At 47.6% G+C, this 14587-nt stretch overlaps 4 protein-coding genes and 1 pseudogene across 6 annotated transcripts; 4 read left to right on the top strand and 1 right to left on the bottom strand.

Annotated features, from left to right (window-relative positions):
- The first annotated feature begins 2175 nt into the window (after nt 1-2175).
- On the top strand, nt 2176-2786 carry LOC114160704 (histone H2A-like). The gene has a single exon (XM_028043428.1). It carries the CDS (start codon nt 2215-2217, stop codon nt 2599-2601), a length of 387 nt encoding a protein of 128 aa, XP_027899229.1. The 5' UTR covers nt 2176-2214; the 3' UTR covers nt 2602-2786.
- On the top strand, nt 2622-4288 carry LOC114160707 (histone H4). Its single transcript, XM_028043431.1, has one exon. The coding sequence runs from the start codon at nt 3668-3670 to the stop codon at nt 3977-3979; it is 312 nt and encodes a 103-aa protein (XP_027899232.1). The 5' UTR covers nt 2622-3667; the 3' UTR covers nt 3980-4288.
- Nucleotides 4289-5519: 1231 nt separating this feature from the next.
- LOC114160706 (histone H2B 1/2-like) lies at nt 5520-6717 on the top strand. The gene has a single exon (XM_028043430.1). The coding sequence runs from the start codon at nt 5948-5950 to the stop codon at nt 6320-6322; it is 375 nt and encodes a 124-aa protein (XP_027899231.1). The 5' UTR covers nt 5520-5947; the 3' UTR covers nt 6323-6717.
- A 1607-nt stretch (nt 6718-8324) lies between these two features.
- On the bottom strand, nt 8325-9563 carry LOC114160708 (histone H1-like; annotated as a pseudogene).
- Nucleotides 9564-9598: 35 nt separating this feature from the next.
- Nucleotides 9599-14176, top strand: LOC114160700 (zinc finger protein 791-like). 3 transcript variants are annotated; one of them, XM_028043421.1, is made up of 4 exons: nt 9599-9947; nt 10851-10943; nt 11944-12117; nt 13072-14176. In XM_028043421.1, exons 2-4 carry the CDS (start codon nt 10925-10927, stop codon nt 14025-14027), a joined length of 1149 nt encoding a protein of 382 aa, XP_027899222.1. In that variant the 5' UTR covers nt 9599-9947; nt 10851-10924; the 3' UTR covers nt 14028-14176. The 3 variants fall into 3 exon arrangements, with proteins under 3 accessions (XP_027899222.1, XP_027899221.1, XP_027899223.1); XM_028043420.1 differs by having other exon boundaries at nt 10659-10943; XM_028043422.1 differs by having other exon boundaries at nt 9599-10943; nt 11947-12117.
- The last annotated feature ends 411 nt before the right edge of the window (nt 14177-14587 follow it).

Below are 14587 nucleotides of genomic sequence, written 5' to 3'. Positions count from 1 at the left end.
GACCAGCGGACGCACTTCCGCTCGGAGAACCGGATTGTAAAATAAAACACCGTCAAAACTAGGAAGTAGTGGAGTGGGAGCGTCTCAAAGGTTCCCCGTCACTTCATGTGGAAATAAAAGATGGAAACAAAACAAAAATTCATTTGACCGCAATCAATCAATCAATCAAAGTTGTCTGTTTTCACATTTTCTCTCATCAATCCAACAGTTACAACTTTCTCCAAATTATTAGGAATTGTCCAGTAAAATTACTGCATGTATCAACCTTTGCAGCAGCAGCAGCAGCAGCAGCAGCAGCAGCAAACTGGTGGCTAGTTTTTCAAATGAGCAAACAAAGAAAAATGCATAACCAAGATGATCCAAAGTGAAGTTCTAACGCTCAGGCTGCTACTCTGGGTTTCCTCTCCTCTCATCCTCCTCAGGTTTGTTACATGCAAAAACCTGACAAAAGTGCCAACTGCCTCTTTGAAATCTTAACTTTAATAATAAGAAACTTGTAAAAACATTATTTTTCTTCAGAAACTTTATTTTATCGCATAAGCAGATTCCTTTATATTTGTTACTTTTATTTTTCTTTTGCTGTAAAAGACCTTTTATTATATGTTTTTGAATAAATATTTGGCACTTTTGTTAAGGAAATAAAATAAAAAATGTAACAATCTATCTATATATTTATTTAACTTTTCTTTTTTATTAATTATTTATTCTAGTTTGATGATTGCAAAACCTTGAGATCCACATTGTCAATGTTTGTGATTACTCCTTATTTATTTAGAATATTGTGATATTTATGTATGTTAATGTTATTTGTTCTGAAATAAAGTTTTTTTAAAAAACATCATGACTTCCAATACAATACTGCCACCTTGTGGCCTTTTCCTTTAACTTCATGAAATGTAATGAGTACAATTAAATATTCCTTTATTACATTATTATTCTGCTTCATTAACTGAATACTATCTGAATTATTATATTGAGGGATTTCTTATTACACCCCAGAATAATTCAGAATGTTTAAGCTACAACACGAATCTAATTTGTCAAAAATAAAGTCTAATATATTTTTCCCAGTCAGTTTTTCTGAGTTGTCTTAATTAATTTACCTCAAGAAGCTGCAGCAAACAAATTTAACCTCATCCTCATTTATATTTATTAATATGAGTCACATCATTAGTGAAGGTTATGATAGTAATTTGTCTGCAGTTGTTCTTTGCTCTCAGTTTATTTGTTTTAAAGATCAAATATTATAGGAACATTTGCTAATTTCACAGAATATTTTATCTAAAAAAGTGATTCGTAAATCTGTTTTACGCAGGCAGGCAGGCAGGCAGGCAGGCAGGCGGGCAGGAGGGCAGGCAGGCAGGCAGGAGGGCAGGAGGGCAGGCAGGCAGGCAGGCGGGCAGGAGGGCAGGCAGGCAGGCAGGAGGGCAGGCAGGCAGGCAGGCAGGCAGGAGGGCAGGAGGGCAGGCAGGCAGGCAGGCAGGAGGGCAGGCAGGCAGGCAGGCAGGCAGGAGGGCAGGCAGGCAGGCAGGCAGGCAGGCAGGCAGCAGCAGCTGGTCATGTGACATTAAAACCAGGTGAGAATGGAGCCACTGAAGATCTTTGTTCTCTGTTATTTTTGTGTTTAAAAGAAATTAAGGAAAGGAGATCTTTTGAAAATAAATCTTTAAGTTAATGAAATAAATAAAAGTGAATCTAACAGAAATAGTAGAAATGACCCTGCTTGCATCGTTCTGCATTGAAAAGAGAAATTGCTTTAGGAACAGAGAAACGTTTGAAACTGTTATTTTTCATACTGGGGACTGGAACTGGAAATGTGTCAGAATGTCTTTATCTTTCCTGTTTAACAGTTCTGTAAGTGTGTGTAACCCAGTTTAATTATTTGTCTGTGTGTCAGTAAGTATCCTTGACGTGCTGCCGTCACAGATACAGACTAATAAATATTATTTTATCTCAACCTTTTCGTGCTGTGATAAAACATCACTTAGGCCGCCGGACTTCGGTGTTTTATTTTGTAGGCCGCATCCGGCGGTGAGCGGAAGTGATGTGTCTACTGTGAGAACTTGACGCGCACTGTTGCGATTGGAGGGTTACGTTTGTGCTGCTGTGCAACCAATGAGTGAAGAGGTGGCAGGTATAAATCCCCGACGCTCCCGTGTGAAGCGTCGTGTCCTCCTGTCGGTGGAGAGTGGAAGTGCGTTTGAGCGAGACAAGATGTCTGGACGCGGAAAGACCGGAGGCAAAGCCAGGGCCAAGGCCAAGACCCGCTCGTCCCGTGCGGGGCTCCAGTTCCCCGTGGGCCGTGTCCACAGGCTGCTGCGTAAGGGGAACTACGCCGAGCGCGTCGGTGCCGGAGCTCCGGTGTACCTGGCTGCGGTTCTGGAGTACCTGACCGCCGAGATCCTGGAGCTGGCCGGGAACGCGGCCCGCGACAACAAGAAGACCAGGATCATCCCCCGCCACCTGCAGCTGGCCGTCCGCAACGACGAGGAGCTGAACAAGCTGCTGGGCGGCGTGACCATCGCTCAGGGCGGCGTGCTGCCCAACATCCAGGCTGTCCTGCTGCCCAAGAAGACCGAGAAGCCGGCCAAGGCCAAGTGAATGTCGGCAGCCCGAGCGACAACCCAACGGCTCTTTTAAGAGCCACCCACTTCCGTCCGAAGAGCCAGAGTTTCTAAAATCCACTCGAGTTGCATGACATATCATATAATAAATTAAAATCCAGTAAACAGCAGTCACCCTAGAAAGAGGCGACCAACTTTAAAGAGGAATAAACATGAAATGCTAAATGTTTCCCACAGCAATGAAACGTTGCAGATGAAAAGATGTGCTGGATTTCTTTGGGTCTCCAATGATCAAATGTAGGATTGTGCTCTGTGCTCGTCTAACTTCAACTGGTGGAGAAGCCTCTGGACCACCGGACGTTTCACCGGCCTGACAGGGAGGGAGTCCCACAGCAAACCTTCAGTTGGACCTGCGGTTCCGTTGCTCTGTGCGGCCTTCAGCAACCAGTCTGGCAACATCCAGACTGGCAACACGGCCAGATCCTTTACGGGGTTCCTAAAGCAGAATTAAAGAATCTGCTGCTTGTCAGGTTTTTGCATGTAACAAACCTGAGGAGGATGAGAGGAGAGGAAACCCAGAGTAGCAGCCTGAGCGTTAGAACTTCACTTTGGATCATCTTGGTTATGCATTTTTCTTTGTTTGCTCATTTGAAAAACTAGCCACCAGTTTGCTGCTGCTGCTGCTGCTGCTGCTGCTGCTGCAAAGGTTGATACATGCAGTAATTTTACTGGACAATTCCTAATAATTTGGAGAAAGTTGTAACTGTTGGATTGATGAGAGAAAATGTGAAAACAGACAACTTTGATTGATTGATTGATTGCGGTCAAATGAATTTTTGTTTTGTTTCCATCTTTTATTTCCACATGAAGTGACGGGGAACCTTTGAGACGCTCCCACTCCACTACTTCCTAGTTTTGACGGTGTTTTATTTTACAATCCGGTTCTCCGAGCGGAAGTGCGTCCGCTGGTCGTTGGCAACTTGAGGCGGAAGTAGAAACGTGTCTGGCCGACTGTCTTCACTTAGGTCCGCGACATGTATTGAAATCTGGACGCCCAGCCTTCCGCAGTCAGTGTCTCGTCGTCGACGCACAGCGAGAGAATCATGAGTGGCCGTGGAAAGGGAGGCAAGGGACTCGGGAAGGGCGGCGCCAAGCGGCACCGCAAAGTCCTCCGCGACAACATCCAGGGCATCACCAAGCCCGCCATCCGCCGCCTGGCTCGCCGCGGCGGAGTCAAGCGCATCTCCGGCCTGATCTACGAGGAGACCCGCGGCGTGCTGAAGGTGTTCCTAGAGAACGTGATCCGTGACGCCGTGACGTACACGGAGCACGCCAAGAGGAAGACGGTGACCGCCATGGACGTGGTGTACGCCCTGAAGAGGCAGGGCCGAACCCTGTACGGCTTCGGAGGCTAAATCCGGTCCGGTCCCAACCGAACCCAACAAACAACAACGGCTCTTTTAAGAGCCACCCACACTTCTCAAGACTCATGCTTCCTGCTCCGACTAACTGTTGGACTCCTGAAACACGCAGACTGTGCTGAGACTAGAACACCGGGCTGCTCTGCGCTGGTTGCTGACACATGTTGTTTTCTAAATGGCTTTTTCTAACGTCCCAGGTTTTCCTTTCTCCTTCCCGGAGCCTTTCCCAGCTTCTCATGAAATTCTTGCCAAGTAAACTTTGTGCCGTAAACGTGTTCAATAAACTCGCCTGACATCATCACAGCCAGCTGTCTGCAGAAACTAGAGTAACATTATAGTTGGATCTGAATTGAATAGAATGACTTTATTCATCCCAGCAGGGAAATTATTCCGCAGTTACAGCAGCATAGAGACAAGACACACACACACACACACCGACCACCACTGAGTAGCAATTGTAGACAAGATAAAGATAAAATGACATGCTGTCAATATAAAAGCAGCTTAGAGCAGTCCTTGCAAGGATTCAAAATGCAGATATGTATATGTAAATATATGTACAGCAGTGTGCCACAGTGCAGTTGTGCAAAATCGGACTGATTAGTGCAGAACAATGATTTAGCTTTTATTGTACAGTGAGATGGCATGTGGCAGGAAGGATTTCCTGTATCTGTCCCTACGACAGCGGAGCTGGAGCAGCCTATGTGAGAAGGAGCTCCGCTGTCTGTCCACTATGTGGTGGAGAGGCTGCTGTTTATTGTCCATAATAGACAGAACGGATCAACCTACTGTAGGTTCATCCGTTGGTCTTCTTCTAATGTGTTTTAGTGCCACGGATGTATAGTTTGTGTGTCTCATGTTGCATTATGCATATTTTAAGACCCTTAGGCTTGAGGCCTACAAGGCCAGTTTAAGACAGAAGGTGCTTGAGATGGGTTAGGTTAGGTTAGGTTAAACCTTATTAATCCCATAGGGAAACTGAGGTTATCTGTTGCTCACACATTAATTCACATCCACACAGCATTAAAATCGTACAGCTGGGGACACCCATAAAAGATACAATAATATAATAAATAAATACATGACCACTAAAACGAGGTCTAGTAAAAGTGCTTAAATATGTTAAAATACTAGTTACCCCGTCTCCCTCCCTTTCAGCATTATAAAGCCTAACGGCCCGTGGGACAAAGCAGTTTTTAATCCTCTCGGTGGAACAGCCCAGTGAGAGGAACCAGTCCCTGAAGGGGCTCCTCTGGTTGGAGAAAACAGCGTACAGAGGACGGCTGGTGTTCTCCAGGACTAGCCTGGGTTTAGACGGTGTCCCCTGTTCCACCACCGTCTCCACAGACTCTGGGCCCACACCGACCGCGGAGCCAGCTCTGCAGATGAGGCGGCGGCTCGGTCTCTGTGTGTTTGGAAAGTCTTGGATCAATCAGCCCGTGAATGTTTTCTATTTCATTCTATGACTTTATCATTTGCCAAGTGACTGTCTCATTGAGCCTTTAGTTGTGTTTTATGCAGTATTGTGATCACATCTAACTGGGGGCCATCAGCAAGAGGACAATGTGACTTGAGGAAGAGACCAAGAGCTTTCACGTGTCGTTATCCGGGGATGTTTCAACGGAGCGTTTCCGCTGCCCTCTGTTCGGTTTTACATCAGAGACGAGCCAGAATGAGTGCAGCTAGAGCAGCAAACGAGTTGAAGCCTTTGAGTCCCAAGGTCGGCGATGACGGGTAGGAAAGGGGCCCGTGATGAAGCCCCGCAGCAGAACAGCCGGAGCGGGGCTCGGAGGCTCGGAGAGACGGAGAGACGGAGAGCCAGCGGCCGCTTGGAGCGCGTCAAGAGCTGAGCCAATCAGATCGAGGCGACGGCGCAGCGAGATTAGCGTGCAGCCTGTATAAGAGGCGTCCACGCGCCTGCGCACATCATTCGCTGTCGCTGTTTCCCAGGAAGCCGTGAGGATGCCCGAACCCGCAAAGTCTGCGCCCAAGAAGGGCTCCAAGAAGGCCGTGACCAAGACGGCCGGCAAGGGAGGCAAGAAGAAGAGAAAGACCAGGAAGGAGAGCTACGCCATCTATGTGTACAAGGTGCTGAAGCAGGTCCACCCCGATACCGGCATCTCGTCCAAGGCCATGAGCATCATGAACTCGTTCGTCAACGACATCTTCGAGCGCATCGCCTCCGAGGCGTCCCGCCTGGCTCACTACAACAAGCGCTCCACCATCACCTCCAGGGAGATCCAGACGGCCGTGCGCCTCCTGCTGCCCGGAGAGCTGGCCAAGCACGCCGTGTCCGAGGGCACCAAGGCGGTCACCAAGTACACCAGCTCCAAGTGAAGCTGCCGCTTCCCAACAACAACAACAAAGGCCCTTTTAAGGGCCACACAAATGGACCTGGGAGAAAAGCCTGTCCGATCAGAACCATCACTTGTGTTGACTTCATTTCGGTTCAAATGTGTAAAATGAAAGGTTTAATAATCCATTAGTTACCGTTGGCCCTGCTTCATGTGGACAGCGGGTTTTCAACAGACCGACTTCACACGTCAGGTTTTAAGCTGGACAGTTTCCGACTCTGCTGGCCTTAAGCTTTGTCAACGTTCATTTATTCATGTAATTTCTCAGATATTGGAGCTTTTTAAATCCACCCTGATCGAAAGATCTCCACATTTTGATCCACCTTTGCACATGTTGACCTCCTTTGTGGATTAAGGCCCAAGCAGATTTAGACAGGGCCATGAAATCAGTGTTTTTGCAGCGTTCTTTTATTTTATTTTATTCTGGAGGAACCTCGTAACATTGGAACCTCAAAACATTGTCCTGAGCCGTATGCAACGGAAGTTCGTTCTGTATACACCCTGTGCATGCAAAATGACAATAAAGTCAGTCCAAGTCTAGGTTCTCATGTTCCCGTGTTCCCGTGTTCCCGTGCTGATGCTTCGCGCTCTGCAGCCACTTTCAGTCCAGGTTCAACGTGGTCGAGTCGTGAAAATGCTGCAACTTGGTGAGTTTAGTGTTTGCAAGGTTTTTGTTAAAATCTTCCTTGCTTATTGTTCAGTTGGTCTATAAAAATAAAATACAGATTTTCAAAGTGGGCGGGTTTGTGTCTCTGAAGAAGTGAGTGACGCAAGCAGCTGAATAAGGCGGTTAAATCAATTCTCGGATTTCCCAATGAATGAAGGGCTTGTTTCCTCAGGCTAGACAATAATTGGTGCATCTTAACAGCAGTGATTTGTAACACCGCCAGCAGGTGGCAGTGTTCGAGCGCAGCGGTTCGTGTTGTGGATTCGTCTCGTGTCGTGTAAATGTTCTCCTGAAGCGTGTGAACGTGTCGAAGTCAGTGTTTGTTTGTGTCGTGTCGTATGTTGTGTTCGCACAGCTGTGGCTCAACGTGAAGCAGAAAGTTTGTCCTTGTCGGCACGTCGGTGGCTCTTAAAAGAGCCGTTGGTTCCGTGCGGAGGCCGTGTGCGCGGTTAGGCCCTCTCTCCGCGGATGCGGCGGGCCAGCTGGATGTCTTTGGGCATGATGGTGACCCTCTTGGCGTGGATGGCGCACAGGTTGGTGTCCTCGAAGAGGCCGACCAGGTAGGCCTCGCTGGCCTCCTGCAGAGCCATGACGGCGGAGCTCTGGAAGCGCAGGTCGGTCTTGAAGTCCTGGGCGATCTCTCGCACCAGGCGCTGGAAGGGCAGCTTGCGGATGAGCAGCTCGGTGGATTTCTGGTAGCGGCGGATCTCCCGCAGAGCCACGGTGCCGGGCCTGTAGCGGTGAGGCTTCTTCACTCCGCCGGTAGCCGGGGCGCTCTTGCGGGCGGCCTTGGTGGCCAGCTGCTTCCTGGGAGCCTTCCCTCCGGTGGACTTGCGGGCGGTCTGCTTGGTTCGGGCCATCGCGCTTACTCGCTTTTCTGCTTCACGTTTCACACGGTGAACGGATGAATCCTCCAGTCGGGCGGCGGGGCTTTATAGGGAGGCTGGGGGCGCGAGGGAGCTTCTGATTGGCTCACATTGCTGACGCAGTGAAACGCAGCGGACTCGGCTATTGGTTAGATTTGAAATTTCAAAATAAAGCGCGATAGAAATCTACCTAACAAAGGAGGAGGCGTTTACAGTTTCGGGGAAAAGAAAGTTGGGTTTTCTGCGAGCGGATCCTTGTTACGAAACGCGTTGCTTTCTAACTGCACTGCTCAGTGTTAAAATGATCGAGGACAACAATCATTTGCGCACAATGTCAGTAAAACGGCTCCAGATTCACGTCTGTGAACATTAAATCAGTTCTTTGCACTTCGAAAGGTTCAGTGTTCCGGCCACCAGCCCAAGAAATAAACCGAAATGAGGACAAACTCGTTGTTTCACTACTTTACAGGCTTCTCTTAAAAAGATAGAGTAGAAAAATAATTCAGTATGATATCGGAATGAGAAGGTTCACTGTGGCTGAACCATAACTCCATTGATCACGTTACTGTGTCGGCTGAATGAAAGCAGGTGAATATTTTGCAATCAACAGTAAAACAGTTTCTAGGTAAAAATCCTAGAATCCAGCCGAACTGGACCGAGCTGCGATAATAAAGAGTCAAGTGTGACACTGTGAGCCGGTGAGAAATGTTAGACACTCGCTACAAATGTGTAACAACGTTAGAGAAACCCAACATGGTTTCCTCCGTCTCAGGACATGGGGCTCCACATTTGCTCCATGTCTGTGACGCCGCTGCCTGAACACAGCGCGGCCCCAAGTGCAGCACAGAGCAGCTCTACTGGGGGAGGGAGGGAGGAACGATGCCTTCAGGTGTGCAGGTGGTGGCTCTGAAAAGAGCCTTTGGTGCATGAAGCGGTGTTTTGGGGCAGATGTTTACTTCTTGGCCTTCTTGGCCGCGGGCTTTCTGGCCGGCGCTTTCTTGGCCGCGGGCTTCTTGGCGGCCTTCGGCTTCTTGGCGGCGGCGGCCTTCTTGGGGCTCTTCTTGGGCACCTTTTTGGCGGCCGCGGCGGCTTTCTTGGCCGGGGCCTTCTTCGGGGACTTCTTGGCCGCTGCCGCCGCTTTCTTGGCGGCGGGTTTCTTGGGGGTGCTGGCCTTCTTGGCGGCGGGCTTCTTGGCCTTGGCCGGAGCCTTCTTCTTCACCACCTTCTTGGCCGGCTTGGCCGCTTTGGGCTCCTTCTTGGCGAGCTTGAACGAGCCCGAGGCCCCGGTGCCTTTCGTCTGGCTCAGGGTTCCTCCGGTCACCAGCTTGGTGACGGCCGTGTTGATGCGCTTGTTGGCCTTGGCCACATCCACGCCCTTCCCGGCCAGCACCTTCTTCAGCGCCGCCAGAGAAACTCCCTTGCGCTCCTTCGAGTCGGCCACGGCGGCCACGATCAGCTTGGACAGGCTGGGTCCGTCCTTCTTGGCCCGGGGAGCGGACTTCTTCTTCGGGGCTTTCGCCGGGGCTTTCACCGCTGCTGGAGCTTCTTCTGCCATCTTTCTTTCTTTCTTTCTTTCTCGCTCGGTCTCCCTCTCGACGTGTCCGGCTCTGGGCGGCAGGCGGCGCTTATAACATCCATGAGAACCGTGAAGAGACAACCCAGCCCGAGCGCTCCGCCGCCGCCGCAAACATGGCCACACTTGTGTTTTCTCCGCTTCGTTTTACGCTCAAAACCACAAACTAATTCGACTCTCGGCACGTAAATCTTACGAGAACCGGAAGAAAAGCCTCCCGTCTCAACACTGACCTCTGGTTTGGTTCGCAGGACTTCCTCTTTTCCTCCCAGGACCCTTCAGACCCGTCGCACACGCTGCGATTTGCGGCAGCGAGCGCCGGGTTTTCTACACATTTCGTCTCCCAAAATACATAAAATCGCTTCACATAAACTAGAAATGTGTCATTTCCGTTAGCAGAGGCATGTTGGAGCATAACACAGGTGAAAATATTGCGCTAGTGCCGTTCGTTGGACCGGTACCGGGGAGGTTTTTGCTGGCAGTAAACACACGGACGCTGTCGGTGAGTAAGCCGGTCAGGGCTCGTTTCTCCGGAGCAGTCCTCTCTTCCTGCACACATTTGGTCAACACGGAGGACCGACTGCGGACTCAAGCCACTTTCTGACTCACAAATCTAATAAATCAGTCTCTGCTCTTCCTAAACACCAAATAAAAACAGCTGAGCAATCTTACTGCTCGGCTTTGCTCTGTGATCTGATTCATCACCTTCACTCGCTGAAGCGAAACAGCTCATCTCTAATTCAGCAACATTTTTTGGAAATGGTTGATTTTTATGTCAGAATGTTTATTGATTTTCCCAGAGTTTTCTGCTTTTCTTACTGTTGTTGCACACAGCTTTTTACATTCAGAGATTTTATCATGTTTCTTTCACCGTTTAATGTCTAAAACTAAAACTTTGTGCATTTTTCTTTTATTCTGCTTAAGTGGGAGTTTTTTTAAAGCTCATGTTTGATTAGTCACTTTTCTTCTACATTCACATGCAGCTGCATTTCATCCCTTTAGCTGCTGTTCTTAGCGTAAATACGGACAGCATCATTTGGTGTCTTAGACTAAATTTGTCGATATGTTGAATGTGTTTTTCTTGTGTCTCAAACTTTGACCTCTGTGTTGTTTTGATCCTCTCCAGATTATCCACCTGCTTGTCTGTGAACGTATTTCTGCAGCTCTTGGATGGTTGGAGGGAGTCCATGTCTTAATAAATCTCCTCTGACAGTCTCTTTACAGGATTTGCTGAAGTTGTTCTGCATCGACGTCCCTTTACCTCCAGAAACCTTCCAGGCCGTGCTGCTGCTGCTGCTGCTGCTGCTGCTGCTGCTGCTGCCGCCGCCGCTCAAAGGCATTTCCACAGCACGATGCTGCCACCACCATGCTTCACTGTTGCTGCTACTTCTCTGTTTGTCTCCAGTATTTGGTGTTCATCAGAAGCAGCCGGTTAAAACGGATCAACAAGTCAATAAATGAGGCTTTTCTGTTCTGGGGATGACCGTGGAGCCTGGAGGTGATGCTTAACATAAATATATGTCACTTTACTAGAGTAAAAAAAAACAACAATATTTGCTATTCTAATTTTGGATATCTAAACTTTGGCTATGCCAGAATAATCTAAATGAACAGAAATAAACATTGAACTATACCTAAACCCACCTGTTTAGAATTGTATTTGAAATGTAATCAATTACAAATTTATTGATGTAACTTGACTTAATGATTGATTATTCTATGTTTGTAATGATGTAAAGCACTTTGAAATGCCTTGCTGCTGAAATGTGCTATACAAATAAAATTTGATTGATTGATTGATTGATTGATTGATTGATTGATTGATCAGTCTCTGTCAGATCAACCAATATGTAACTGCTTTGATGAAAATACAGTTCCTGCTACGGGAGGCCTTTCCTGCCCACAACCATCAACATTTACTAAAGAAATCTTTAAGAGCCTTGAATAACACGAGTTTTACGACTAAATTTACTTTTCCTTTGGGATCAATAAATGATTTCTTTTTAATATGTGTCACCTTTACCAGGCGCCCTTTGTGACTGTCCGTTTTACAGCTGTTCATTCTGTGGATCAAAATATATCGTTTTTACAAGAATTTTGTAAAAATCCTTTGCTATCTTCATTTTTGATACCCAATTGTTGGTCATTTTCCGTCTCTATTATGCCAGAATAATCAAAGCCATCAGAAACAAACATTGAATTATATCAGTCCGTGTGACTTTGACCGACACATCAAATTGTTTTCTATTTTTTTCAATTCAATTACCAAATCAATCAGCTTTTTCAGGCATTAGTTTTGCAGCGCTGTAATTGGCCTGACAAAGACAATACCCCTCCTCGCCAGTTGGTGGCGGTAGTGCGCCACGAGGCTCACTATTCAGAAGAAGAGGAAGCAGCACAAACAACAGAGAAACAACGCGAACATTGGTTTTTAGCTGCTGCTAGCTCCTCTGCAGACAGTTAGCTTAGCTTTGCGTTTTGTTTTGCGTCATTTGCAGCAGGAATGGCGGCTCTTCGCGGCTTCAGGGAGTTTCTGACGCAGCGGCTGGCGGCGGCCGGGGAGGAAGTGCTTTCTGCGTGCGAAGACACGGTGGTTCGGTGTGAGGAGCAGAGCCGCCTTCAGCAGAAGATGATCGATGTTATGAAGTCCGAGTTTGATGCGCACAGAGCAGGTAGGGAAAACATGTCAGATCTGTTCTCGGGTGATGAACTGGAACCAGAATCGAGTTGGTTTCGGGGCTGAGATCATCAGTTCCCGCTCCAAAACATGGGAACAGATTCGTTTACCTGCAAGGCTCTAACTGTTTTTATTCCTCTCATCGTGATCGACAAATCACGTGGCTCTGAAAACGTTTGGTTTCCTTCAGAAGCAGAAAGGAGCTCCATAAGAGCTCACCTTCTCCTTCATATTTCTCTACAACCCTCCTTACATGTCAGCCTTGCTTGGGGAGTTGCTGAGCAGTACGGTGTGCGTTTTAGGACATCCTCAGGAAAACGTCAGACTAATGTCTAAACAGCATCAGAATAAAAACTGTCTGAAAAACCGGCTCGACACTAAAAGGCCTCAGCAGCGCCGCTAACGCTAGCTACGGTGAATGAGCAAAACAAGAACAGCAGCACGCTGATGCAGATTATGCTACAAGATTAGCTTTCCTTCCATCATTAGCTTCACCTTTTAGCTAACCTTCTTCAATAATGTTTTGCTGCCACCCAAACATTTTCCACTCAGTGGAAACTACGTTCCCTCTATTTGAGGCTGAACTGTTTTGGTTTTATCCAAGAAATGATACAAAGCTCAAAACAAGTCAGTTTGATCACAACCCTCCTGCTTAAAGAGGAACTGCAAAAGCAAAGGAGGCGGATTAGCAGAGATGCTAACAGCTAATGATGTGATCCAGGACCCGTCACTGTGGAATGTCGTCTCTGCCGCCTGGATGTCGAGCTGTTGGCGTGTCGTGATGGTCATGAGGCTGTCATACAGCAACAGTCTTCAGTCAGAGGCCTCCCCACAACCAATGCAAGACCAACTGCTACTGGAAATCCTTCCTGCCCACAGCATCGCTGTCCACAGTAATCTTTAAAGATACTTGAATGACTGAAATCTCTTGTCCCTTTTTTGTTTTTAGACCTCCGGCAACAACGTGACATTAAAGAAGAAGAAGAGAAGTTTGTGCCTGACGAGCAGCTTTCTAACGAGGAGAGGAGTTCCACTTCTGATGAGAAGATTAAAAAAGAGGAGGAGGATTATCCAGAGGCAACAGCCATTAAGGAGGAGGACCAGGAAGAGCCCTGCACCAGCAAACAGGGAGAGCAGGTGCAGCTGAAGCGTGTGGAGAGTCAGTCTGCTCCAGAGTCTCTGAAACCCGACGCCTCCAGCAAGAAGAACCTCTGCAGGGCGAAGGCCAGTTTCTGCCACATTTGTGGCCAGGCTCTGACGAAGCTCGGTTTGGATCGCCACATGAGGACTCACACGGGCAGGAAGCCGCTTTCCTGCAAAAGCTGTGGACAAATCTTCCGGTTCCGTCTGTCTTTGGAAGTCCACATGAGGACCCACGCCGGGACGAAGGAGCACGCTTGCAAGACGTGCGGGAAAACGTTCAGACGAAGCGACCATCTTGAACTCCACACGAGAACCCACGGCGACAAGAAGCTGTACCTCTGCAACGTCTGCGGAAAAAGCGTCGCCGACCCGTCGGCTTTCAGGAGGCACATGACCATCCACACGGACGAGAAACCGCACTCCTGCAAAATCTGCGGTGAGAAGTTCAAACACAGCAACACCCTGCTGTGCCACCGGAGGGCGCACTCGGGCGAGCGGCCGTACGTCTGCCGCTTGTGCGGCAACAAGTTCGTCAACGCCTCGAAGCTGAACCGACACACGATGTCGCACACGGGCGACAAACCTCACGCCTGCGAGCACTGCGGGAAGAGATTCATCCGCCTGCACCAGATGAAGGATCACGTGAGGAGGCACACCGGGGAGAAACCGTTCGACTGCCACACGTGTGGGAGAAAATTCATCAGCAGCACCGAACTGAGAGCTCACACCAAAACCCACACAGGTGAGACATCGCAGCCATAGACAAGCTGCGGTCGCTTTGTTGAGAAGGTTTGGATCAGAAACAAAAACTTTGGGCCAATATTGCCATAAAAGTATGTTTCTTTGTTTTCACCACCAGTAAAACGGCTGAGCTGATGCTTTACAACCTGGAAGTAAATCTTTACTGGGTTTATAAAGAATCATTAACACAATTATCCTCTAATAATGACATTCAGTCCCAGGTTTAGTGAACTCTTATGGGTTTTACTAAGATTTCTCTGTAGTTTCTTTTTTTTTCCAGATTGTTGGTGAAGTTTTTAGTCATATATAATTAATTAAAATGTTTTTTAGTGAAGTGTTCCAGGAGATATTAGTAAACAAACATTCTCACTTTCATTCTTATAAAATCACGTGAACTAAATAATCTAATAATTATGTCTTAAACATTTTATTTGAAATGATTTCTGTTAATTCATGACCCTGACTTTGAGAATTACAGGAATCTACTCTGTATATTATTGATGCAAAATAAAAAATATACTTTCAACATCAGTTTGTTTTCTTTTGACTGAGATGGAGTTTAATTTTATTTAATTTTAATT

This window comes from Xiphophorus couchianus, chromosome 17, assembly GCF_001444195.1.
Source record: "Xiphophorus couchianus chromosome 17, X_couchianus-1.0, whole genome shotgun sequence".
Lineage (NCBI taxonomy): Eukaryota > Metazoa > Chordata > Actinopteri > Cyprinodontiformes > Poeciliidae > Xiphophorus > Xiphophorus couchianus.
The sequence above is the reverse complement of the archived record's forward strand: the minus strand, read 5'-3'. Positions and strand labels throughout refer to the sequence as shown.

What these genes read in the sequence shown, in the direction of transcription:
- LOC114160704 (XM_028043428.1), top strand. Translation starts at nt 2,215, where the DNA reads ATGTCTGGACGCGGAAAGACCGGAGGCAAAGCCAGGGCCAAGGCCAAG.
- LOC114160707 (XM_028043431.1), top strand. Translation starts at nt 3,668, where the DNA reads ATGAGTGGCCGTGGAAAGGGAGGCAAGGGACTCGGGAAGGGCGGCGCC.
- LOC114160706 (XM_028043430.1), top strand. Translation starts at nt 5,948, where the DNA reads ATGCCCGAACCCGCAAAGTCTGCGCCCAAGAAGGGCTCCAAGAAGGCC.
- LOC114160700 (XM_028043421.1), top strand. An exon ending in GTTTGATGCGCACAGAGCAG is followed by an intron (nt 12,118 to 13,071) that starts GTAGGGAAAACA and finishes TTTTGTTTTTAG; the next exon opens with ACCTCCGGCAACAACGTGAC.